Source organism: Schistocerca americana, chromosome X, assembly GCF_021461395.2.
Source record: "Schistocerca americana isolate TAMUIC-IGC-003095 chromosome X, iqSchAmer2.1, whole genome shotgun sequence".
NCBI lineage: Eukaryota > Metazoa > Arthropoda > Insecta > Orthoptera > Acrididae > Schistocerca > Schistocerca americana.
Window position 1 is genome coordinate 91,748,270 of NC_060130.1, and position 27,969 is coordinate 91,776,238.

Here is a 27,969-nt window from a genome sequence, read left to right on the forward strand (position 1 = left end):
TTATACAAATTTCTCCAAAATTCGAAGCCCTCCACAGAGCCCGAGAAAGTGAGGTCCACAGTGGTCAAACTCTGAGTAAGCAGTGCCCTGCCCGGCCTGCTGCCGCCTGCAGGTGAACACCACTGCTAGTGTGTCTGCCCATACTACGTGCTGCGTGCACCCTTCATGGATGATTTCCACACTGTCACACTGCACTACCCACACCAATTCATTTGCCTCCATCATGATGTCCACTGGCAGGGATGCTGAAGGAACAATACTTATCACTTTGCTTCTGTTCCTCTCAACAGCTACGGCAACTGTAGCTACAAAGTACACTTCCCATGTACTTTTATTCTGTGTAACAGTTATCTACCACTCAATGAAGCTATGGATAGAAAGATAAGCTCTCTCTCTCTCTCTCTCTCTCTCTCTCTCTCTCTCTCTCTCTCTCCCCCCCCCCTCCTCCCTCTCCCTCTCCCCCCCCTCCCTCTCCCTCTCCCCCCCCCCTCCCTCCCTCCCTCTCCCTCCACGGATTCCAGTTTGAGTTCATGAAGCATCTCTGTAATAATCACATGTTGATCGAACCTATCGGTAACAAATCTGGCAGCTTGCCTCTGAATTGCTTCAGCATCTTCCGTCAGTCCCACCTGGTGGGGATCCCAAACACTCAATAGTGGATCACACTTCGGTTCTATTAGAGGTCTCCTTTAACAGGTGAGCTACAATTTTCTAAAATTCTCTGAACAAACTGAAGTCAACCATTTGCCTTCCCTATTACAGTCCTTAAATGCTGGTTCGATTTCATATTGCATTGAAACATTACATCTAGATATTTAATTGATGTGGATGTCAAGTAGCACACTACTAAAGCTGTATTTAAACGTTGTAGGATTGTTTTTCCTAGTCATCTGCATTAACTTATATTTTTCTACATTTAGAGTAAGCTGCCATATATCACACCAACTATAAATTTTGTCCAAGTGATCTTGTTTCATTTTACTCAGCGACACCTATCTGTACACCACAGCATCATCAGCAAACAGCCTCAGATTGCTGCTCAACCTGTCCATCAGAGCATTTATGATTTCTGTAATCAGTACTAAGCAACACTTGAGGTGGTGTAAAGAGTGACTCCACTTGACTGTGGATGACTGGAAATGAGTGATTTGGAGTGACGAAACATGCCCTGTCACAATCTGATGGAAGGGTTTGGTGAATACTTGGAGCATGTTATTTGTCATTATATGTAGTGCCAACAGTGAAGTACAGAGGAGGTGGTGTTAACAATAAGGGGATGTTTCTCGTGGTAATTGGTGTGATTCTCTTATTATGCTTAAAAAAATCACTAAATGTGGAAGGTTATGAACACATTTTATGGCATTGTGTACTGCATACAGTAGAGGAACAGTTCACAGACGATTTTCTTTCTTTCTTTTTTTCCCCCCGCCATGACAATACATCCTGTCATAAGCAGCATCATTGAAGCATTGGTTTCTGGACAGTAACATTCCTGAACTGGCCTGGCCTGTCCAGAGTCCCAACCTGAAGACCTTGGGGTGAATTAGAACATCAGCATTGCTCCAGACCCCAGTGTCCAACATCACTACCTTCTCTGGTTTTAGCTCTTGAGGAAGAATGGGATACCATTCCTCCACAAACATTCATTGTCCCCAGCAGAGTTAAAACATCATAAAGGTGAAGGGTGACACACCCAATATTAACGTCTTCTAATAGAGTTTAGATGCTTTTGATTGGATAGTGTATAACATTCTAAGACACCTACACAATTAGTACTTCCAGGAATGTTTATCCATTGTCATAGGGTCCTTCCTTTCAAGATTTTTTTAAAGTATGATGTGTAATGTGCTAAATTTGTGCAGGACAGTGATGTTCTTCAGAGATCAGTTTTGAATGTGGCAGTGTTTGCTATAGTAATAAATACTGTTTTTGTCCACGTTTTAGGCTCCCATCTAGTGTTTGTGAATAACTTTTCTATATTTTGCTTCTCCTCCAGCCACACAACTACTCCTCATTTCTTGCAGCTGATAATTAGGCAATTGGAGGAGGTGACTGATAGTATAAGTTTTAAATTTTCATCAGTTGGATGTGTGTGTGTGTGTGTGTGTGTGTGAGAGAGAGAGAGAGAGAGAGAGAGAGAGAGAGAGAGAGAGAGAGAGGTGAGTGTGTTAGTGCCTGTGTGCAAATGACAGGCAATGTTTTTAGTTTTGAAACTTCAGTAAAATTTGTGGATCTCACTTTTGATGACCTTCATATTCTGCACCTGAAGGATTTAAAGGATGAAACGCATCGAGCATATTAAATTGTCTTAACCACATGCCATGGGGAGTGGACCAAACACCTCCATTACAGTTCTGCATGGAATTCACCTGAGATTGGTGGAGAAACTTAGGCAACTTGGTGTCGACCATATTATTGTACTTAACCAAGAGTGAAGTTGCTTGCCACCCTGTTTGATGTGGATGCCCAGAATTACTTTACATTTAGCTGAGTACAGAAAGAATGGTAAGCAAGAAGACGTTTGTTGTGCCCGTGTTTTACAAAGTGTTATCTGATCAACACATTGATATTGTAGCATGATGTGGAGGACACTATCATCTGCTCCCCAGTGTTTTTCCAATGTCAAAGTTCGCTTACTCTGTGAATTAACTGTATTGTTGCACAATTATATGAAGCCTTGAGAGCACTGGAGGTACAGGGGAGGGACAAAGATATGGAAACACCAAAAATACAACACATTATGATACCCAGTATGGTTTAGGAAAATTGTAGGCATTCAACACAGCTTCCAGTCATCTCAGAATGGATAAATACAGGTCCTGTATGGTTTTCAAGGGAATCTTATACAATCCTTACTGCAAAGTAGTGCCAAGTTCAGCTAATGACGATGGAGGTGGATAGTGATCATGCACCCTCCTGTACAAAGTAGACCACAAAGACTCGATAATATTGAAATATGGTGACTGTGGTTGTCAGGGGAGGTATAACAGTTCATCATTGTGCTCAGTCATGGACAGTGTGAGCTGTGTGAAGAGGGGCTCTGTCATCTCAGAACACGTCGTCACCATTGGCGAACAAATACTGTACTGTGGGAAGGATTTAATCAGCCCAAATGTTCGTATAATCCTCGGCAATAATATGACCTCGCAGAGTAACATCGAAGCCCACAGAATAACATAATACGGTTGCCCAAATCGTCACCGACCTGCCACGTTTCACTCTCGGCAGCAAGCAGTCGGCATTGTAGGTGTGGGATGGCGTACGCCAGATGTAAACTCGGCCAGAAGTTGGAAACAGTGTGAAACAAGACTCATCACATCAAATGACTTTCTTCCATTGCTCCATAGTCTAGGTTTTATGACTTCAGCACCAGTTTTTCCTGTTACAGGAATTTGCATCACTGATCAGTGATTTTGGAATTCCAGCTCACACTGCGATTCCCAGATTATGGAGCTCCATTTGTGTTGTTTTGGTGCTGACATGGTTCACGAGTGTGACATTCAGTTTGGCAGTGACTTCTCAGTGGTCTTCCTCTTATTTTTCGTCACAATCTTCACCAATGACCATCTGTCTTGATCACTCGTACACACTTTCATCCGTATTGCGACTTAGCAGATGACATTTTTCCACTTTCTCTGTACGTGGTGTGAATATTCGATTCGGTGCCTCGTCAAACACCAAACACTTTGGCTACCCGGTTAGGGAAGTGCTCACCGTACGAACACAAACAATTTGACCACGTTAGTATTCACTTCCTACATAATGCACTCACAACCACACGAGAACGCTGTTCTGACCGTGACTGACACTGGCAACATATTGTGCACATTGTGCAGGTGCTATTCGTGGTCAAATATGTACGTGCAGTCTGCTGACTTGGTTAGCATCTGCCTTTGTGTTCAGGCCTGCATTTCTTGCAGTGATTCCATAATTTTGTCCAACCCCTGTATTTCTAGTGCTAAACTCCTAATCTCCTGTGACTTCAAAAACTGCCCTTCAGGCTACCAGTGGCATGTACCCTGCCAGTAAACAATTCCAGATTATTCGTGTTGCCTTCATCTACCTAAAGAGCCAAAAAGGGGTGCTTACCAATGTATGTTGAGAGTTCAGAGAAATAAAGTAGCCAAGCACGCTCCTATTGAAAATACTGTGGATCTGTGTGCTGCCTCCTTACTAGCTGTTACCTCACTGTTAAGGCTCAGGTTTTTTGGGGTTAAGAAACAAGTTGCAGTCAACCCCTTTCCCCACCACTTCCTGTTCCTGACAATCGTGTAGTCGTCCACTATAGGTTACACGAGCAGACTGCAATGCTCCTGTTGTGTAGTGTAATTTGTGGAACACTAATGTGGTAATGACATACTCATCCTCTTTTTCAACTGCTTTGTGTGTTTTATGAGTGAGTCCTGATTTTACAATCTCTTCCTAATTTTAGGGAATCATTGTCACAGTGTCTTTGTCTTTGAAATTAGAATATTGCTTATTGTATTCAGTCACGGCAGTTTTCAATGTTGCTAAAATTTCATTATAGAACTATGGCATTGTAGCTAATAAAGCCATCCAAAGGTATAGAAAGCAAACACCAAATTGGCTTTAGAACTTTTATATAAAATTTTGTGAAATATAATTGTCATTTTTGAAAATGCTGTGTTTGATGTAACAAGTCTTTTTTCTTATGTTATTCCACAGAGTGATAATCACAGATTTTTCTTATACAATTGTCAATTGCAAGTGTAATCTACAGTTATTTTCAGATCCAGTATTGCAACATAAGAAGCCTTTTAATGCTGGATCTGCTCGATCTGCAGTTGACTGTAAAATACAGTTGAAGCGAGTAATTTTATAAGTAAAGCCTGTGATTTTCATGTGGATAATTGAAGAATAAAAACAAAGTAGGATAAAAAAGCTAAAGATTCATTGTAGTACTTGTAATAATCATTAATTTTTATTTATTTCAGGTCCGTGTGTTTTTTACAAATCCAGTTTCCAAAGAGATGGCACCTTGTGAGCAGTACTTTGCAGGTACCTGCAGATTTAATGATGATTGCCGGTATTCTCACGGCCACATGGTATCACTATCAGATTTGAAAGAATACAGGTAGACATTGCTCATCTTCAGTAATTTAGCACTAAGAGTTACATTTATCAGTAGCAGTACAAAGTAGAGGATGATTACGACAATATCTCCATGCAAGTAATGGTGTGCTTTTGGGTATCCAGCCGAGCTGTTGTTTCCATTTTTCTGCACAATATTCCAATGACCAGTTTGGATGGAATCAAAAACTTGGCTTAACACCTGAAAGCACACTATTAATCAGTCAGACCAAGAAAATATTAGAGATAACATCTCCGTGCAACATTTTGTGAGTTAAAGCTATCAGTTATTTTTAACAGTATATTGACTTAGTGTATTTAACTTCATTAAAAGGGTAATTGAAAATACACTAACTGGCAGGATTGTATTGTTTAAGTTACCATTAATTAGTTTACAGTAAAAGAGAGGTCTGTTTCAAGGTGAAAAAAGAAGTGACTGTGTATGAATGTGTGTGTAACATAGTAAGACAATAAGTATTTTTATCCTTAAAAGAGGAAGATGAAAAGTTCTCAGTCTGGTAGTGAAAGAGTGTTTTTTGGTAAAAATTACTAATTTCTTATGTGATCTTCTTTTAGGCTAAAGCATTGTTACAACTTTTGTTTCCAGTGAGTGTGACTCTGAAAGAGCTGCTCTATACCTACAGGGGATAGACAAAATAATCTGAACACCTGTATATGGGAATGGTTTATTAATAAGGGATTTGACCCCCATTTGCCCATAATACAGCTGCGATTCTTCTTGGAGTACTGGCATATAATGATTGTGTAGTCTCCAGTGGAATGTTATGCCACTCTTCGATCAGAACCTCTTCAAATTCCTGTAGTGACAAGGGAGGCAGAAATCCGCTCCAGAGTCTGCGCTCAAATACCGCCCATAAGGGTTCGATAATGTTCAAGTCCGGGGAGTGTACTGGCCAAGGAAGACGCAGCATTTCAGTTGCACGCTCCCCATACCATGATTGTACTGTCCTGGCTGTGTGAGTGGGTGCATTATCGTGCTGAAATATGGTATCATTGTTGGGGAACAACATTTGAATCATGGGGGGCATCTGATCACCTAAAATGTTCACATAATCATTGGCTGTGACACGGCCTTTGAGAATAATGATGGGACCAGCAGAATACCGTGATATGGGTGCCCACATCATCACACTTCCACCTCCATGCCTAACTGTTGGAATCAAGCAATCAGGATTGTAGGCTTATTTTGGCATTCTCCAGACATAAACCCAGCCTGATGTTGGAAATAATGGAAACATTGACTCGTTGGATGATATGACGTGTTTCCACTGATGCTCACAGGATTCACAGGACTGCCCATACCCTCTTGGTTTGGCAATCATTAAGGCACCCTGTCATACTTGGACTTGCCCATCAAATCACTTGATCTCAATCCATTACGAAATGTCTGGCACTATTTGAAATGGCAGGTGAAACATAGCCATCAAAATCACTGAAATATGATAGATCCATGGGATCTAATCATGAGTGAGTGGCTTCAGCTGTATGTGGCATGCCAGAAGAAACTTATGGACACTACTCCTCTCCAAATTGAGGTGATTATTAAAGCTAAGTGCAGAATTACATGTTAGTGTGCGCTGTCTCCAGAGGCGCTTATGATCATAGTTATTCATAACTCTTTTGTATCTCTGACAGCTCGGGTTATAACCTTTCCAGCAGATTAAATCAACTTCCCAGTTTCTGGTGCATGGCCATTGGCTTTTATCCTTTGCTATAAATTTCCATTTTACGCTTCTTTGTGTGGTTGTTGTCACTAATGGTTTTGGTATAGCAGCTCGCACATGAATATTCCCTTTATGAAGTTCTTGGCCGACAGTGTCAATAGATACGGGGTCTTGAAGATGGCTATTGAGCTGTGCAGTCAGTTTATCCACCATGGTTTTGTGTTGTTTTGACACAATTCGTGTTATCGTACAACGATCTCTGTCATTTAATTTTAATTTACACCCACTATTACATTTACAGGATAATGTCTTTCCATGCTTTGTGTAGGCTGTCATGACTGTTGAAACAGTTGCTCTTGAAACATTCAGTAAGTTGGCTGTCTTGGTGACTGATGCTCCAGCTAATCAGCCCCCATTATCTACCCTCTTTGGACCTCTGTTAGTTCTTTCACTGCATGTCGACCTCAGCCTCTGAATGCAAATACAAAGTGTGCACTACCCCTAAACAACCTGCACTGATGCCTAGTCTGTACTTAAAATGCACAGTCCAGTGTGACATGTGCCTGATCTGCATTGTTGACTGTCAAACACAACCATCCCATTACTACCACTGTTCACATTATTTTGCCTATCCCTGTATGTATAGCTGCTATAACAGCTTAGACTCAAAATATTTACCAGCCAAAAATTTCTTTACGTATGGGGAATGGTCAGAGTCAGTGTGCCACATTTGATGAACGGGGCAGCTATTTTAACAATTCTTACTGCAAATTCTTCAGTTTTCCAATTGCAAAGCACTTTCATAAACAGGTGCATAATGTTGAAAGACTTTTTCTCCCTTTAGCAGTATAGGCGTCTCACATGTTTTTTCATCCAGCAGGTCCAGAAGACATTTGTAGTGTTTGTTGGTTATTATTTTACTCTTTGTAATCTCACTGGGCAAAATGTTTATCTCACTCCTAAAGAAGCACATTTGTTGCTTCAGAGTTTTGTAGATCTGATACCAATCATGTGACCCCCCACCCCCACCACAGCTGGCGTAAGTGACGGCAGTGAACTGGTGTGTGCATACCAATCAGTTGTATGGAATCAGCGCAGTAAAAGTGGTTGAAGTGGAGCTGTGACAGAATGGCAGAAAGGAGCTATCGTGTTTGGGTATGCCTGTCACCACACTGAATGAAGTTGTTCAATTTGTGTATGCATCTATGCAGACTGTCCACTGTATTTGCAAGGAGTGATGCACCGCTTGCAGACATATAACACAGTCTTAAAAAGATCCTAAGACACAGCAACAGGAGATGAGTGCCACACTGTGGCAGTGGCAGTCAGTTTCAGACTGAACTGGAATTGCCACTTTCTGTGAGTGCAGGTCAATCTCAACTAGTGTATAAATTGTGAAAGGAAGGGTAAGCATTGGACATCTGGGGTCGGATTCCTTGCAAAATGAGATTGCTTACAGCAACGTGTAAAGCTCCACATACTTGATGAGCCAAATAACTGACCAGAGTTGTGTAGTAAGAAGTGAAGGGTTGTGGTTTTGCCTTTTAATAGATTCAAGTCATTGAGTGCACCTAAGGCCCATTGATTGATGCCAGGTGTCTTGTACACTGATGGACAAATGAGGCATTTAACTTGTAGTACGAGGAGAATGTAGTTCAGGCTGGGGGGGGGGGGGGGGCGGGGGGGGGGCAGTTCTGTGATGTTTTCGTGATGGTTTTTCTACCCTGACCTTGAGTCCATTCACTCTAATTACCGTGAACATGAACCATCATGCTTATTTCAACATTCTCGGTGACCAATGTTGCCCTTCCTTGTACAGCTTCATGATGATGAGCATGTTGTCAATTGTCCTGTGTTCCAAGAAGACAACAACTGGATTCACAGGACTGCCCATACCTTCTTGGTTTGACATTCAGGCACCCTATCACACTTTGACTTGCCCATCAAATCACTTGATCTCAATCCACTAGGAAATGTCTGGCACTATTTGAAATGGCAAGTGAAACATAGCAATCAGAATCACTGAAATATGATAGATCCATGGGATCTAATCATCAGTGAGTGGCTTCAGCTGTGTGTGGTATGCCAAAAGAAACTTATGGACACTACTCCTCTCCAAATTGAGGTGATTATTAAAGCTTAAGTGCAGAATTACATGTTACTAGTGAGCTGTCTCCAGGGGAGCTTATGATCATAGTTATGAATAATCTCTTTTGCATCTTTGAAAACTTGGGTCATAACCTTTTCAGCAGATGAAATCAACTTCCCAATTTCTGGTGCATGGCCATTGGCTTTTATCCTTTGCTTAAATTTCCATTTTATTTCTTGACTTAAATGGTGGATCCATGGGATATATGTAATAAATTTGTGGACAAAATGAGAAGATTCTATTGAAAAGGGTCCAATGATTGTCAAGGAATTTGTTTTCTGATTGGTTTTTGGCCATTGTCCAACAAATGTGACATCCATCTTGCCAAAACATTGTTGAAATTGTACCACATGTTTTCTCCTGGTATGTCCATGCTATCATTAATTTCATAATCATTAATCGTGAACTTTGCAGTATTATACCTTGTGCTTTCTTGACTTTTTCGTCTCTAGATGTTTTGGAATGCTCTTGAAAACTTTCATTTATTTTAACTTCACGGTATATGCACAAGTCATTGCTACCCAATTTGTGCAGGTGTTTTCTGGGCCTGACAGTAGATTTCTCATTTAAAGGATATCAGAGATTTAGTGAACTGTGATTGCTACATAGTGTTGGCAGTTTCTTGTTATGGAGGCTGCAGTGACAGTTGTACTTATCAGAGGTAGGTACTGAAATATCATGTGGATCTCTTCCATTGGATTGGTGGACTACACCGACACAGAAAGATTTTTGTGTTGTGATTATTGAGGAGTTGATAAAACAAACACATTGTATTCTAATTGTATATTCTATGTTTGTATAATAAGGATAGTTCTCTGCAGAATTGATTCACGTAGACTGGGCTAGTGAGCCCTTGGTAACCTATTATGATTGCTTGTGATCTTATAGTGTTCAGTTTAAATCCTGTTTTGTTGGTCCAGCCACAAATATCATTTGTATATTCATTGACAGAGTTCAGAGTTACTTCTAAATTTTCTTATTTGGTCTTCAAATACAGTTTATCTGTGTAATATGGCCAATATTTTCCGACATACACTTCAGTAGACCCATCGTATTGTTTCAGTCAGTGCATATAACAAATTACATATTTTCAAGAAATAACTTAACACAAAAATACAAGTTTCCTTTCTTTTATAGTGAACCTGACTTTTCTGCTGTCCAACCTGGAGTCAAGGCTTTAGTAAAAAGTGACAACAGTCTATGGGCCCATGCTACAGTAATAGCACTCAACATTGATGGAAGATGTGATGTTAAGTTTGAAACTAATGGAATTGAAACAACTGTTGATTTGCAACATATACTTCCATTAGGTATGTATACATTACTTTATTAAATGAAATGACACCATTTACATGTGCATAAAGTACATTCCCCACCAATCAAAACAGTGTTTATATAATAAAATTTGCAAGTGCAAGGATTTATTGGTATTAGCATTGGAATTATTTCCTGTCACTTCTCAGTAATTGAATATATATTGGTTAATTATTTTGCTTCTTCAGTGACTTTTTAATATAGTTACCTTTGTAGAAGATGGGTTTTTTGAACTTAAGTAAGTTTTTGAGCACTGTAATTATGTTGTCCGTCACATTGCAGTCTAGTGTCTTATAACAAGGCAAATGTCAGGTTGGAAAGCCGTAACGCAATTGTATACATAGATTTGTGGGGCCGGGGAGTGCAGGGAATGAAAGTATAAGCTTTATGAAACTGAATAAGTAATTTTCTTCTGCAGTAAAATGAAAACAATAACCAAAATAAAGGCAACTGTTCAAATGTACAAATCCTTGCACATCTGAGAATCAAGCTCTTCTACTGGGTGACATTCAGTACTGTACTGCTTCACTCGCTTCTCTGTAACTTGCTTGGATCTTCCTTGGCATGCTATCCATGAGGTAGTTGAGGCATTGCTTCTCAAGCCTGTCTCACTATTAAGTGACAGCTCTCCTGCAGTCATCACTGTGTGAGGAGGCTTCCTGCAATGACACATGGCAAGTTCCAATTAATCCCGAGCATAACAACATACTGCAAGTTACGAGGCCCAAACATGTTCAGTTGGATTAATATCAGCAGATGCTACAGGCCATTCAGCTTGGTTGATTCTTGTCTCCTGTAGAAAGATGTTCATTAGTTGACCATAGTGTGCTAGTGTGGCATTGTCTTGAAATGGGAACCCACCATCAAACTGTTGATTGTAGGGTGGACAATACATTGGAGCGGTGTGTTATAATGCTGCACAACTCTCAGGTTACCATAGATGGCATTAGAGGCATCCAACGTCCTTACAGAATGCCAGCCCACAACTTGACTGACCCACTACCCTGCTGACCCAGTGAGAATGCATTGGTACTTGGCTGCCCTCACACTCATTAGTTACAGTTGCTGGGTGTCAAACAAATACTGCACTGATCAGTGTGGTGAACTTGGTGCCCTGATCCAAGTTCCCATGCCAAACTTCCTCATTCCACATGGAACAGGTGTGTTTGTACTGTTGTTTGTAATCTGATTACTAGAAACCAAGTAGATTGTGTGAAGGCAGTCATGTAGTGTTTGACTTGGCACAGACCTTGTTGCCTCCAAATAGGTAGCCCACAGGTTGTTTTTTGTGTTCTCCATGGCATACCTTCGAGTCCCTTTTTACAGGTAGCAGGATAGCAAATGTCAGCTGATGTTGACCATAAGACACATCTGCAACATTTTTTGTCTCCTGTTAGTGGCTGACCTTTGAATGTCATCACTGTGGTATATTCCAATTTAGTGGGCAACTGTCCATGATGACAAACCTTCTGTAAAGTGACAATGTGCGCATGATCTAAGCTTGAAATGGCCCTTTAATGAATTTTGGCAAACTGAATATGTATTCAGTATACATTTTCCCATTCACAGTTGGAGATGTAGCGCACAATAGCCCACTATTCATCTGCATTGAATGAAGATAGAGAGAGAGATGATGGGATGGAAGACTGTTGAGATGAAACTATCATTAATGGCCAACATACTGGACATCTGCCTCTCCCAAATTGCATTATTCCTACTGAAGTATCTGGGACTCACCTGTGTCTCATTTTAATACCCTGACTTCTCACAGGATGAAAATACATCAGTTCTTACAAATGCTAAACACTCCCAGTTCCATGGGTGTATTGCTCCAATAAGAGGGCTTCTAATAGTGCACTGATAGCATCAATTTGTGAGAGACTGTCCAATAGTAACAGGACCCTGAGTCTTCATCAGTTGCTGAAACGCAAAAATCTGAAACGAAGTTCAGAAAGGGAACACTTTTGGTAGACACTGCTGTTTCCTATCAAGCCGAGCAGATATACAATGACGAATTGCTCGCTCAGTAGTATCAGGACTATCCGACATACTCATTTTTAACGGGAGTGTTGTGTGTAAAGGCTTAACAAGAATTGATATACAAGGTATAAGCCTAGTAAAGGGAAGGGGTACCAGACCTGTAGAATAATATGAAGAGAATACGTAATGAGCTGAAGGAGACACTCGATTTTCCCTCATTGGCAGAACATATAACAGCAGGGTTTATGCCGCTTAAGATGAGGTTGTAAATCCCCAACTCATTGTATCATTTCAAGTGCGGAAATTATGAATACACAACGATGTCGTGTGATGGACACGCAACACACACGAAAGACAACCTGCCAGTGTGTGAGAATGGAACTGTGTATTCAACATCACAGTTCTCTATGAACTGTTCAGGGAATCCTCTAGTATGGAGCTGAGCACTGTGCAACTTCAGACCATACAACTTTCTTAGAGGAGAAGGAAATACAGGCTATCAAGATCGTGGGATGAATGTATTAGTCTGAAGCAAATACAATTTATATTGCCCGATTTCCGTACACTATATTCTCATTGTCTCTGACCGTTGCGAAATCATCTTGGCAGGAAGAGGATTTATCTACACTAGGTTATTACAAGACAGCTCTGTGGAGCATGTTTGCATGTCATTTTGCCTGTGGGCAGACCTAAGTAGTAGAGACTACTGGCCACGCAGCCCTGTTGCACTTGTTGTGCTCATTTGTGAGCCACTTGACAATTTTGCACTTGACCAAGACAGTACAATAGCTGAGTAGGCTACGGCCCGACTACCTGACTGTCCGTGCATCAGCTGTTTGCCCACAGGCATCTGGCTGCTCACGGGCAGGCACTCTAGATCCCACTGACAGGCACTTTAGTTGGAACAGCCTAATCTGCACAAGCCTTAGAATGAAAGTCAGCATGGACTATTACACCTGCAAGTCCATGTGCAATTGTGGACTTAATGTCAAAACTTGCTGTCTTCTCCACACCACCTACAAAAATTGTAACCAAATCTACAGTAAAGGCCCCAAGTTCAGCCCTTCAGGCACACCTAAAAATCAGTCAAAAGCACCTCCCTCAAAGGAATAATGAGTGATTGAAAATAAAACTTGTATAGGAAGAGTTTCAAGACTTTGGACCACATTGCACTTGTCTGAAGTGACAAAAGTGATTAATACCCAAGTATAGATTATATGCAGGGTGATTCTTATTAACATTTAAAAACCTCTGAAGTGATGTATATAATACTGAGACAAGTAACATAAGATACAGGGGGCTGCAATGTTGGGAAATAACCCAAAAGTGGATAAGAAATGTTGAACATGGGACCTCAGTGCATGTGCAGCGGTTGGGCCTGTCAGTGTGTTGCACCTTGTCATCGCAACCCAAGTATTCACATTAGCATGTGGCTGCAGGCCCACATATGCGAATTTAGTGCACGGATCTCAGGATTCGATCTTGTTTGGCAGGCAGAATTTTTTCATTACATTAGACAATTATGTGTTAAAATTGAGGTAAGATTTATTGTTTTATGTACCAGTCCTACGGTCTCCACTGTTTATTTGCAAAATACAGTACAACAAAAACCTGCCATTTTTCGTCGCAAGTAAATGAGTATAAGCTTCCAAACTGTGTTGTTACCAATGAATTACCTTTGTTTTCTCACTGTAGTGGCAACTTCTGTCACCAAATGTATCAGGATGACCAAATGTAGCGGGAAGAGGTAGAAGGCACCGTATTAAGACTTGTCCGAGCTTTCCAAGTTATTTATTGTTTCCAACTACAGTGCTGTGTTCCCCTCAGTCTGCGTCACTGGATCCCGCTATGCTTATGACACCACTTCGTTGTCTGCGAAACAGCTTGGTGTGGAATGACTGCCTCAGCGACCCTTGCACGCACTGTGTGCCGGCCTTGTACGCCAGCGGAGTTGTGTCATCATCAGGATGCCGGCAGTTGACTCAGCGGTATGCATCCCTGCCGACTCAGCACCATTTGATGTGAGCCGCAGGCGGCGAGCTGTGCGCTTCTCTCCGGCATGGCCGAGATTGCGGCAACAACAAGTGCCCACAATCCGGCGTCTGAATCTGTGGCCCTCACCTCGGGATGCCTCCGGTGTGTGTTGGAAGCCAGGACAACTGCCTGCAGTAGTGAGCCGCGGAGTGGCCCACCGCTGGCTGGCTATAGACCCCACGTCGGCCTCATAGGGTCGAACCAGTGACCCGCCGTGGACTGGAACACTGGCGCCCCGTCTGCTGCTGCGTGTAGCTGTTGGTGTGACACGACACATCCAGGAGAGCTACCACACTTGAATGTCCCAAGTTGGCCTCAGAGGGTCGAATGATGGTGCCCCATCTGCTGCTGTGTGTAGCCGGTGGTGTGACACGCCCCGCCATCCAGGAGAGCTGTCACACTTGAATGAATCTTGTTAGAAACCCACACCTATTTATACTCGGCTGTGCGCCTCTGTTGTGCTATACGTGCCGCTTCGCGTCATCTACTCATAACACACTAGGTTGGCCAGTGGGCCCGTTGTACCTGTGATTTGCAACATGCAAAACCACTACGTAAACTCTTTCAGCACTTTGACGGCCCTGTGGCCTCTGTTCTACTTCGCAACTGTTCGTATGCATAACTCGCTGCAATCCGGCCTGCACCTGGCTGTAACTTGTGCTCAGAATATTGCACAAAACTAACTTTCCCTATCCTAAACGATGGTGCTGCTACATTATTCCCCTCTTCGGAAAGACCTGGTCCCTTGGTCGACCCTTAACTAGCTCTTAACTTGTTTGGGTCAGCACCTATGACATGTTTCCTTGCTTTTAGAAAACTTGAATGTGGTATAGTGCCCCTTAAAACACATACATGAAACAAAACGTAAAAATTCCTTACTGGACAACCAATGCTCGATCAACTCCTTACCTACTCGTCTCACGCCCTCGGTATCCAATCCACTGGGACTTGGACTACCCTAGGTTCCCTCTTGGAATTCGCTCTCTGCCTGATCAGAAAGAAAACAATGCATAACAAAGTTAAGGCTGCAATGACACTTGGCACAAAGATGCTCAAAATGATCATTATTTGCTATTGTCTTTCCCTATACTGAGCAACATGTTGCACAAGCTGTTCAGCTGATATGCGCCCCTCTTGCTCTAAAATGAACTGGTTTATGGATCTCAACAGACTTGGCTCCAGAGTTTGATTTAACAAGGTCAGATTCTGCCTTGGCAAAAACTCTAAAGTGGCTTGTGGCCAGTACAGCTGTGGCTGTGTAACATTCAATTGTGTGACTCCTGAAATTGACGCTGGTGCGTGGAAGGTTGGTCCGATTATGTTACACTTAGTTCCATTGATATAAAATTCCGCTCCCCTCGAGCTCCGTATGTTTTGCTTCTGCAAAAGCTCCCGCTCAAAACAACTTGCTACCACTACCAAATTCTCATAGGTGGAGAAGATCCAATGCATCCCAACCCGTTGCAAGCTCAATTTTGGCTCCACAATGTCTCCTGGACAGTCTATTCCTTTCCCCCTGGCTAAAAGTAACTGCACTGTGCTTGTGTCCCATATTTGTAACTTCACAGATTTTCTTCCAACATTCACTATTTTCGATCCAAACTCAACACCAATTGTGTGACTACTTTCATCCTTAAATTACATTAAATGAACTGGTGCAATAAACACGACTTTCCTGACCCAGCACTGTCGGTAACTAAAAATTTAAACAGGAAATCATACGACTCTGACATCATTCGACACATTTTTATTACGGCTTTGCCGCAAAATTTACTCCGACGCATTTATTTCTCCAGAACTGCATTTGATTTGATGTTTGACATTTTCCCGGCATACTGATTGTTCCATAAAAACACGGGAGAACTGCCGTAAGTCAGTAACATCTTGCCACGATATTTCGGCACAAAGTCTTTTGACCATCTTCAGGTGAGTACAGCTGTAGAAGTACTGGCAAATACGAGCTGAGCTCTGCTATTTAAAGCCAAAAGGGGCTGCATTGCGCATGTACTGTTTAGCGTGCACGTTCACAACTCCGTGCGTTGCGCCTGGCACCCTCCGCGCTGAAAGCTTGGCATTTCGATATCAGATCGATCTTCGTCTTTATACCGATAACTACGTTGACTACGAAGTTTCTCTACAACGGGATTCCAAGAGGAATTTAACTGGTAATTGCTATCTGGATTGATAAGAGTCTCGCTGTCTGACAATTTTATTTCTATGGATTCATTTATAATTGAACTCCAGAAATTTGATGTTTGAGCCACAATTTTTGTATCATTGTAATTCATAGAGTGGCCAGTAGAAATGCAATGTTCAGCGATTGTGGACTTGGTGGGTTGCAGAAGGCGAGTATGCCGCTGGTGTTCCACAATACATTCCTGCACCGTTCTTGTTGTCTGCCCTATATATGACTTGCCGCAATCACACGGAATCTTGTAGACACCTGATTTACGTAGGCCCAGGTCATCTTTAACGGGTCCCACCAGTGATGATATTTTAGGAGGAAGGCGAAAGATGACTCTAACTTGATGCCTCCTCAATATTCTACCTATCTGTGACGAGATGTTCCCTATAAAAGGTAGATAAGCCGTTGACCTGAAGACCTCTTCTTCTTCCTTGTTGCATCGTTTGTAGGACTGCATAGCTCTGTTCACCAGCTTAGTTGAAAAGCCATTCATCATGAATACTTTTTGCAGGTGTTTCAGTTCCGCTTGAAGACTGTCGACGTCAGAAATAGTATGGGCACGGTGGATTAAAGTTTTAAGGACACCCATTGTTTGTGCCGGATGGTGGCAACTGGTAGCTTGCAGATACAAATCTGTATGGGTCGGTTTCCTATACACCGAATGACCAAGTGTGCCATCATTTTTGTGCCGTCTCCAGGAATTTTTACATCATATGAATTCCATACATGGAAATATTGAGTTCACTATGGAAACTGGAAAAGATGGTTGTTTGCCATTTTTAGATGTTCTGGTACGGCGCAAGAATGATGGCACACTTGGTCATTTGGTGTATAGGAAACCGACCCATACAGATTTGTATCTGCAAGCTACCAGTTGCCACCATCCGGCACAAACAATGGGTGTCCTTAAAACTTTAATCCACCGTGCCCATACTATTTCTGACGTCGACAGTCTTCAAGCGGAACTGAAACACCTGCAAAAAGTATTCCTGATGAATGGCTTTTCAACTAAGCAAGTGAACAGAGCTATGCAGTCCTACAAACGACGCAACAAGGAAGAAGAAGAGGTCTTCAGGTCAACGGCTTATCTACCTTTTATTGGGAACATCTCGTCACAGATAGGTAGAATATTGAGGAAGCATCAAGTTAGAGTCATCTTTCGCCCTCCTCCTAAAATATCATCACTGGTGGGATCCGTTAAAGATGACCTGGGCCTACGTAAATCAGGTGTCTACAAGATTCCGTGTGATTGCGGCAAGTCATATATAGGGCAGACAACAAGAACGGTGCAGGAACGTATTGTGGAACACCAGCGGCATACTCGCCTTCTGCAACCCACCAAGTCCGCAATCGCTGAACATTGCATTTTTACTGGCCACTCTATGAATTACAATGATACAAAAATTGTGGCTCAAACATCAAATTTCTGGAGTTCAATTATAAATGAATCCATAGAAATAAAATTGTCAGACAGCGAGACTCTTATCAATCGAGATAGCGGTTACCAGTTAAATTCCGCTTGGAATCCCTTTGTAGAGAAACTTCATAGTCAACGTAGTAATCGGTATAAAGATGGAGATCGATCTGATATGGAAATGCCAAGCTTTCACTGCGGAGGGCGCCAGGCGCAGCGCACGGAGTTGTGAACGCGCGCGCTAAACAGTACATGCGCAGCGCATGCGCAATGCAGCCCCCTTTGCCTTTAAATAGCAGAGCTCAGCGCGTATTCGCCAGTACTTCTACAGCTGTACTCACCTGAAGGTGGCCAAAAGACTTTGTGCCGAAATATCGTGGCAAGATGTTACTGACTTACGGCAGTTCTCCCGTGTTTTTATGCATTTGACTTCTCCTCCAACAACACTCCACATACGTCGGATGCTACACTTCCCTTTTTCCTCCATCTTCAAAAGGACTGCTGTCTGCAGAAGGCTGTATTCGAAAATACATACAATATATGAAAATACAATGCCTAATAACTCTACACAAACCCAGTGATACATAACAAGGAGGAAAAAAAAAAAAAAAAAAAAAAAAAAAAACTACAAATACTCTACTACTTTCTGGATCACAAAGCATACGGTACTTCATGCTGTACTCTATCTTCCTGGTTTTCTCTGTGCTTAGCACCTCTCTTCACTCTCTCTTTCTTCCTATTTCCTTCCTGTGACATGCGTGGAATCACATCCGGGCAACCATTAAATGGCCGTAACCACCCAGTGTGTACTATCGTTGTACTAGTTGTCAGCTAAAGCTTAACATTAATGGGGATGTGGTTTCAACAATATGCTTTAGCCCTTTATACCTTGTGAGGAACTTCCTCATTTTCCCTTTTTGCGTATAGGGGCTGGACAGCATTACCCATTGCCCCACTTTATACTGCAGTAAACTTCCTTTCCGCTTTACTGTGTCTTCCTGCCTTTCGAAAGCCTTTGTATTCAGCTTTTGTACCCGTCTCCGAACATCCCAAATCGTGCTTGCGAATTGATGTACAGATTCACCGGTCCTTCTTTTCTGTAGCCTCACCAAATCAAACGGTGACGGCATTTTTCGCCCGTACACTACCTCATTATGGAGACAAACCAGTATTTGTATGGACTTTTGCAGTGTATGCGCGTACAATATGCTTCAAATACTTGTCCCACTGATAGTGATGAGAATCCACATAAAAACTCAGCATCTTCCCAATTGTTCTGTGTACCCGTTCTGTCCTTCCTTTGGCCTGTGGACACAACACGCTTGTCCTCAACTTCTTTACGCTCAACAATTTACACAGTTCCTTCATTAAATCTGACGTGAAGTTGGTCCCTTGGTCAGTAATTATTGTCTCCGGTACACCAAACTTCAAAATCCAGTTGTTTCCTAACGCTTGCGCGACCATTGCTGCCTGTTGATTTGGCATAGCCACCATCTCCACACACTTCTAAAAATGGTCTCTTATTGTCAGAATGAATCTGTTTCCCGATGGTGTTCGCCTGGAAGGTCTTAAGACTTCAATCCCCAACAAAGAAAATGGACATGTCGCTTCCGGTAATCGTTGTAGCTGTATCTGTTTCCGGCTCAAATCTGCTGTCTGTGCACATGGTATGCAACTCTTGACGTACTGATCCACATCTACTTTCCTACCTCTCCACCAATACCTCTCCACCACTCTCCTATTCATTGCTCTGCACCCTCCATGACCAGATAACACGTGATCATATGCTTCCTTTAAAACCTCATCCCTCGGCTTCACTGGCACTACTACCTTTGGCCCTAACTTCGTTTCCCTGCACAGAAGACCATCGTACATATTAAATTGTGGCTGTGTCTGATGCAATTTAAAATCATTGTCCCTGTCCTGTAATGCTTGCCATACTGCCAGGTCATAACCTATGAATTCTACTTTTGCCACCTTCCTACTTAGTGCATCCGCATTACCGTGCTTCTTCCCAGGCTTGTGCACCACCTCGTAGTCGAATTCACTGAGCCTCACAGCCCATCTAGCAAGTCCAATGGATGTATCCTTCAACCCAACAACCACTTCAGTGTAGCATGATCTGTCACTACCTGAAATCTTCTCCCACATAAATAACATTCAAAATATGTGATTCTATAGATTACGATAAGCATCTCCCTCTCAGTTGTTGAGTAATTCCTCTTTGCTGCATTCAGCTTCCTAGACGCATAGGCTACAGAATGTTCTTTATCATCAATTTCCTGACTAAGAACACACCCTAATGCTCGATTCGATGCATCACATGCTAGTATAAACTCCTTTTCAAAATCTGGAAACACAAGAACTGGACTTGATGTTATCACTTCTTTCAGTTTGTCAAACGCTTTCTGACGCTCTTCTGTCCACTCAAATTTCACACCCTTCTGTAACAATCGCATCAATGGCTGTGCTAAATCTGCAAAACCCTTCACGAACTTTCAATAAAAATTGCAAATTCTGATAAATGACTGCGACTTTTGTAACTGTTTTCGGTTCCTGAAAATCCCTTACATCCTGTACCAACCTTGGATCTGTTCACACTCCATCCTTACTGATAATATAACCCAAATATTTTACTTCTTCTAATGCAAAATGACACTTCTCCATGCTCAACATCAAATGAGCTGCTCTTAACCTCATAAAGACTTCCCTTAACCACTGTCTATGTTGCTTCATACTACTTGAAAACACTATAATGTCATCCAAATAGACCAGACACTGCCATGGTTGCAAACTCCTCAAGACACTGTCTAGCAACCTTTGAAACGTTGCCGGAGCGTTTTTCAAACTGAATGGCATTCTAATGTACTGGTAATGGCCTCCAGGAGTAGTGAAAGCAGTTTTTGGATGATCCTCAAGAGCCACCTCTAGTTGATGATAACCACTTGTCAAATCCATCGTAGAAAATTACTGACACTGTCTTAAGTGATCCAAAGTCTCCGATATGTTTCGAATGGGGTATGCGTCCATTACTGTCTTATTATTGAGGTATCGGTAGTCATAACAGAACCTATATTTCTTAGTTCCATCCATAGATTTTTTAGGCACAATGACAATGCCCATTCTCCAGCAACTATTACTATGCTCTATAATATCGACCGCAAGCTACTGATCAATGAAATCCTCCACAATCGGCTGGAAATACCTCGGTATTCTGTATGGTTTACGGTAAACAGGTGCTTCATTACCTGTTGGTATCCTATGTTGAACTAATGGAGTTGCTGGTAACGGCCCTTGTGGAAAAAACAAATCCTTAAATTCCCACAATAATTCTTCCATGTGCTCTCTTTCTCCTCCTTTCAAGTGCTTAATTTTGTCACACAATGCAGTTCTATCAGCAGTTAGTGGTTGATCACTTCGCCTATGTCTCGAACCCCAGTCTTCATCATCTGGCACATCCAGATTTGCTACTAAAACTCTTTTCCTCAAATTCGCGTCGATAGTGCTAAAATTATCCATGTTCACAGGAACTACTCACCCGTTGTTCCCCTCCTGTACACGCACAACACTGCATTCCACAAAACAACCCAATGGACCCAAAACTTCATTATCCTCCAATGGTTCAATAACACAAACTGTACCCACAGGTAGATTCGACTCCACACTTACCCAAAGTGACTTAACAGTGCCCCTAGACACACACTCACGCGAATTAAGCCTTAATGCTAATGTACGTGGTTCAATTGGCTCGTTCATTACATTGAACGCCCCTCGCGACAGCTCTGCATTGACAACAGTTTCCCCTAGCTGAAATAACATTCCACCAAGTTCCACAGTTCATTGTCCAAGGTCAATTTTGGCATGATGTTGATGCAAGAAATCTACTCCTAGGAGCATGTCGTAGCACTCTCTTACCCATGGTACTACCTCCATGCATCCATTAAATTGGACTTTCTCTATTCGAAAGTCAACTGTCACTGACCCTAAAGGCGAGACCTCCTTATTCCCCACGCCACACAACCTGTAACGTGGTGGGTCTAGCTTCCTCTGTCCCATTATATTCCTAGTAGCCACTGACACTTGCGCCCCTGTGTTCAACAAGACCTTAAACTTTTTAGTTCCTGTGGATCCTACCATTGAACATTCCACCACTGCACAGGTATTCGTAGCACTGAAATTAAAGGGCAGCTCCCTTAGGTGGTTCTTGGGCCCCCTCTGCTGTTTGAAGTTTGTCCACCTCTCCTGTCTCCACTTCTCCATCCTCCCCACTGCCTATTTCCACTCCTCCCTTTATTCCTCGGTGACTGGGTATATTGCCTCTGCACATGTTCCGTACGACCACACTTAAATCATTTCACTCCTGCTGTAAACACTGTTTGTCTCTCGCATACCCCTGTTGACACGTCTATTTCCTCACATTGAATTGCCAGCTGAATGGCTGAATACAAATCTTTCAGAGTCCCTTCACACACTTTCTATGACATATGCGCCAGCAACCCTCTCAAAAATACATCAAGTGCCCTTTGCTCGACCTCCTGCAACAGAACACTATTCGCTTCATCACTCTGACCCAACTCGTAAGTGTACTCATTAATTTCCCTTATCCTGTCCACAAATTTCTCCATCATATCCCCCTGTCTCTTTGACATTGTACGTAACCTCTCTCTAAAGTACCGAGCGCTATTCTGTTTCTTGTATCTTTGTAAAAGCCCCTCCTTCAACTGTTTAAACTGTTCTGCCTTCCTTAAGGCCTCAGAACACCTCATGTATGTTTCTGCTTCACCTGTTAATCTAATCTTGGCTATGTGTAACAACTGTTCTTCTGACCAACCGTTCATCACCACTGAAGTCTCCAAGTCCTCCACAAACGAACGCACATCCTCAGATGCCTTGTCAGAAAATAGAATAATCAAACTCACTGCAGCTGGCTCAATCTGCTGCACCCTAGGCAACAACGACTGATCAGATGTGGTTTCGCGCTCACTTCTAGATGTTAATTAATTTCTCAACTGCATATTGTCCGCTGTCAATTGCGCTACTTTTTCCAACAAAATCTGTACTGCTTGTGGTTCCGACACACCTCGTGTCCCTGACTCTGCCATTGTGTTGCTTTCGTTCCCAGTTAGTCCTGAAACAAAACATTTAAGTACAAGAATAACCTGACTCCCTACACCTCGATATCATCATATTCGGTAACATCATACTCAAACCAATACAAAAGTAATTAAATGCCACAAAAAAAAAAAATCTTACTGCCCCAAATACACTAACACTTATTCTTACAAATAATAATAATAATAATAATAATAATAATAATAATAATAATATCCCTATGCAAAACATCTAATATGGCCTGCCATGAGCCGTACTCAAAAACACAAAAAGGCAAAAAAACGTCAAATACTCAAAAGAAAACTGGTCAAAGCTCACCACATCTTGTGAATGTAATGCAAGTGGTGGGCTCGAACGACGTACTGGACAGACGACGTCCACTATTCTGACACCAAATGTAGTGGCAACTTCTGCCACCAAATGTATCAGGATGACCAAATTTAGCAGGAAGAGGTAGAAGGCACCGTATTAAGACTCGCCTGAGCTTTCCAAGTGATTTATTGTTTCCAAATACAGTGCCGTGTTCCCCTCGGTCTGCGTCACTGGGTCCCGCAATGCTGAGGACACCTCTTTGTTGTCTGCAAAACAGCTTGGCATGGAATGGCTGCCTCACTGACCCGTGCACACACTGTGTGTCGGCCTTGTACGCCAGCGCAGTTGTGGTGTCGTCAGGATGCCGGCAGTAGACTTGGCGGTCTGCGTCCCTGCCGATTCAGCGCCGCTCGGTGTGAGCCGCAGGTGGCTATCTGCATGCTTCTCGCCAGCGTGGCTGAGATCACAGCGACAACAAGTGCCCACAATCTGGCATCCGAATCTGCAGCCCCCGCCTCAGGATGCCTCCGGCGTGTGTTGGAAGCCAGGACGACTGCCTGTGGTAGCAAGCCGTGGAGTTGCCCACCACTGGCTGGCTATGGACCCCATGTCTGCCTCAGAGGGTCAAACCAGTGATCCGTCGTGGACTGGAATGCTGGCATCCCATCTGCTACTGCGTGTAGCCAGTGGTGTGACATGCCCCTCTGTCCAAGAGAGCTGTCACTCTTGAATGAATCTCGTTAGAAACTCGCACCTATTTATACACGGCTGTGCGCCTCTGTTTTGCCATATGCGCCACTTTGCGTCGTGTACTCATAACACACTAGGTTGGCTAGTGGGGCCCTTCTGCCTGTGATTTGCGACATGCAAAACCGCTACGTAAATTCTTTCAGCAATTTGACGGCCCTGTGGCCTCTATTCTACTTCGCAACTGTTGGTATGCGTAACTCACTGTAATCCAGCCCGCACCTGGCTGTAACTTGTGCTCAGAATATTGCACAAAACTAACTTTGTCTATCCTAAACGGTGGTGCCGCTACATTACTAAATAATATTTTAGCAGAAAAGGAAGGGACAAAAGGAAAGAAACACAATAATGCCATCTTTTGCTTGGTTGCAGTGAGGACACTAATTTTGTGATTTCTATGTTTACAACAGATCACATTTACCAAAGGTGTTCAGAATTTGCACCTTTTGCTTGAATGCAAGTACTGAATTGCTCAATCATTCCTTCACACAGGAGCATCTTGAAGCAGCTGTGACAGAACCCCCACCTCCCTCAAAGACACTGAGTATCATGGCTGTTTAAATTATTGGATAAAATGTATGGTCCTATTATTTGGTTGACTAAAATTCCTACCAATACATTAACTGTAAATTTGTCTTTATATCCACGTTCATACATCTGACAAGAATCAGAATTGGATCAATAAATGTTATTTTTAGTGTTGAGGATTCCTTCTTCATTAAATGTTGCTTCGTCTGTACATATCATCAAAGAAGTGAAGTTAGAGTCCTGTCATTGTCGCACATGAAACAGTTCACAAAATTTTGTGTGAGACACATAATCACTTCCATCCAACTCGTGCCTTTAGCCTTGTGGTACACTTTCAGGTCTTCTCTGTTTCACACAACCGTACTGTCGACTGCAAAACACCACTCGGCCCGTGACTCGTATACTCGTTTCGAGGTCATACTGTACTCGCGCCAAAGCAGCTTCCTCCATTTGGTCTCTTACACGTGGGTGAGGCCCGACATTACCAGCACATCCGACCCTGGAAGGTTGAAATTAATGATAAACATCCACACACGACAGGAACATCTCGAAATACAGTACGAGTGGTAAAGTTGTAGTGACATTTATTTTCAAACACTTGAAACAAAAACAAGGTTTTAAGCTACTGTACATATTTACAAAATGTACTTTTTAAGTATTCGTAAAACCGCAAAATAAATAGCAACAAAGTAGAAATAATTTCAGGCGTCAGATACCGTCCGATTGTCAATCTCGATTTCAGAACGCGGCACGTCTGCACACTGTGTTACTGTCCCTCGATACGTTTTTTACCTTCACTGTTTACTTACACTCAGAGTCCCCGGTTCACGCATTCAGTGACCCACAGCAGCAAACGATACGTGAGAAAGTAAAACGCGCTCCGGGAAACGTTACGCGTACGTGCATCTCACGAGAGCACAGTGGAATTAGCAGCACCGTAAGAGATACGCACGTCTGCGAGCTCGCTAAATGTAAGCCGGTTCGTCGCGTTCTTGTATTACCAATACCGTGAGCACTACCGTATCTTATCGGATAAGGCGTAAACAAAAACAGTGGGCTAGTGGAGCAACGTGTAACACTGCCTCCCACTAGTAAGGACAGGATTGTCGAGCCCAGCCGCTCGCTGCACGCGCAGTGAGATACGTCGTCTGGTGACATTACATTTTCGACATTTGTCATCCACTTTTGTGGTACTGCTCGACATTTGCAGTTCCGTATGTCTCGTATTAAATTACTCGTCTCGGCAGCATCTACATCACTTTGGGATTTTATTAAACATTTATTATAATCACCCTGCGTATACGAAGAAGTTTGCAAGCGGGAACCGGCAAGCTCCTCAGACTACCCTCCAACCGATGACGTATTCCCGTGTCGGTGGAAAGATAAGGAAATGATAAACTGAAACCTTACTGCTAAGATGGTGCCAATTTTACAAAGGAACATCAGTAAGTTAAAGGCACATGTGGACAAACTTGGCATGGGGTAGACGATTCCTCTTGCCTTTATTAATAAGAAATACATTTTCAATTATCTGACATCCCTATGCAACGTGGCTATAGCTGCCGCCCCCCCCCCCCCCCTTTTTCACACACACACACACACACACACACACACACACACACACACACACACACACACACAAAAAAAAAAAGAGTCAGTCTTGTGACAAGCAAACAATGTGCAGGTAGTGAGTGTGACAGTGCATGGGGAAGCCACTTTCTATTAGAAGACCTAGGTCTTCTGAGCATGAAGCAAAGCATGCACTTCAGCATTCCTATCGGCTCAATTTCTGCTATCAAAGCTGGATAATGTGTAGCCAGTGACCTGTGTTCGAACACAGTGACGTTATCTGGGGACGGGTGCATCACACAGTCTCCGTGATCCGCCAGACCGCCGGTGTGTCCGTGCCGTAGCCCACTGGATAGCTTAGAAGGCGGCCTAATCCCTAGTGGAGTGAAGAGTACCGAATACCGATCGAGGGTGAGCACTTGGCCGTGCAGAAATTGAAGTGCAAGTCATTCCGAAAGATTGACTGTAGCACGGAAGGCTATCGGGAAAATAATGTGGAGGGATGCGAGGTACCTAGTTGAGGTTATGGTAAGAAATGGGATTCTCGAGACCGGCGAAGGAGGCGTTGCCCGGACACTGTAAGGACATTTCGATTGAATCGGCCAGTTTCCGGTCTTCTGTTGCCACCGGGTAGTTGGGAAAGGAACGGTTGGCACTTCTGTTCTGCCAGAAACAGAGTGCAAACCACCTTCTTTAAAAAATAAAAAAAATAAAATAAATAACTGGGAACTGGATTCATCATTTTCTGGAGCACGTGGCATATCACGTACATGAGGCGTGCTGCATTAATTCACTTGTAATGTCACAGCAGTGGTGGATAACCTGCACGTGATGCTCCTGTGTGAATAACTCCGAGATTTGTGAATTTGAATATCGAGCCAGTAAACGAGTGCAAAGGTACAGTGAAACTGTGTGAATCGAGTACGAATTTAGAAGTAAGTGTAAACGTAAGTGGATCGACTGTCAATTGTATCCGACACACGTACATCTAGCTAAAACTTTTTCTCCGGTGCAATGTGACTTCACTAATCTCATCGTTAATGGTTATGCACACATTGTAAATAAGAAAGTTTGAGAGATGATATACACTGAGGTGACAAAAGTCCCGGGATACCTCCTAACGTCGTACAGGACATCCCCTCACCTGGCTCAGTGCGGCAGCTCGACACAGCACGGACTCGGCAAGTCGTCAGAAGTCCCCGGGAGAAATACTGAGCCGTGCTACCTCTATAGCCGTCCGTAATTGCAGAAGTGTTTCTGAGTGCACGATGTACACAAAACTGATCTCTCGATTGTGTCCCAAAATTTTTGGCGGGACTCGTGTCGTGCGGTCTGGATGACCAAATCGTTCGCTCAAATTGTCCAGTGTCCAGAATGTTTTTCAAACCAATTGCGAACAGTTGTGGCCTGGTGACACGGTGCCTTGTCAGGGGAACATGCAGTTCACGAATGGCTGCAGATGGTCTCTAAATACCTTAAAATCTGAAAATAATCATTTTCAGTCCGCGATCAGTTAATTTGGACCAGAGGACCCAGTCCATTCCGTGTAAATGCAGCCCACACCATTATGGGGTGATTACTAGCTTGCACAGTGCCTTGTTGATAACTTGGGTCCCTGGCTCCATGGGGTCTGCACCAAACTTAAACCATACCATCAGCTCTTGCCAACTGAAATCAGGACTCATTTGACTAGGCCATCGTTTTCCAGTCATCTAGGGTCCAACTGATACGGTCCACAAGCCCAGTAGAAGTGCTGCAGGTGATGTTAGCAAAGGCACTCAGATCAGTCGTCTGCTGCCGTAGCCCAATAATGCCAAATTTTGCCACAGTATCCTAACGGATACATTCG

General features: G+C 42.9%; 1 protein-coding gene across 2 annotated transcripts in view; it reads left to right on the forward strand.

Moving 5' to 3' along the window:
- Nucleotides 1–27,969, forward strand: part of LOC124554889 (zinc finger CCCH-type with G patch domain-containing protein) — a 172,215-nt gene that overhangs the window by 72,647 nt on the left and 71,599 nt on the right. For both annotated transcript variants that reach the window (XM_047128565.1, XM_047128566.1), the window contains 2 exons: nucleotides 4,956–5,095; nucleotides 10,063–10,235. In XM_047128565.1, the coding sequence (XP_046984521.1) occupies nucleotides 4,956–5,095; nucleotides 10,063–10,235 (313 nt within the window). The remainder of the gene's footprint in view (nucleotides 1–4,955; nucleotides 5,096–10,062; nucleotides 10,236–27,969) is intronic.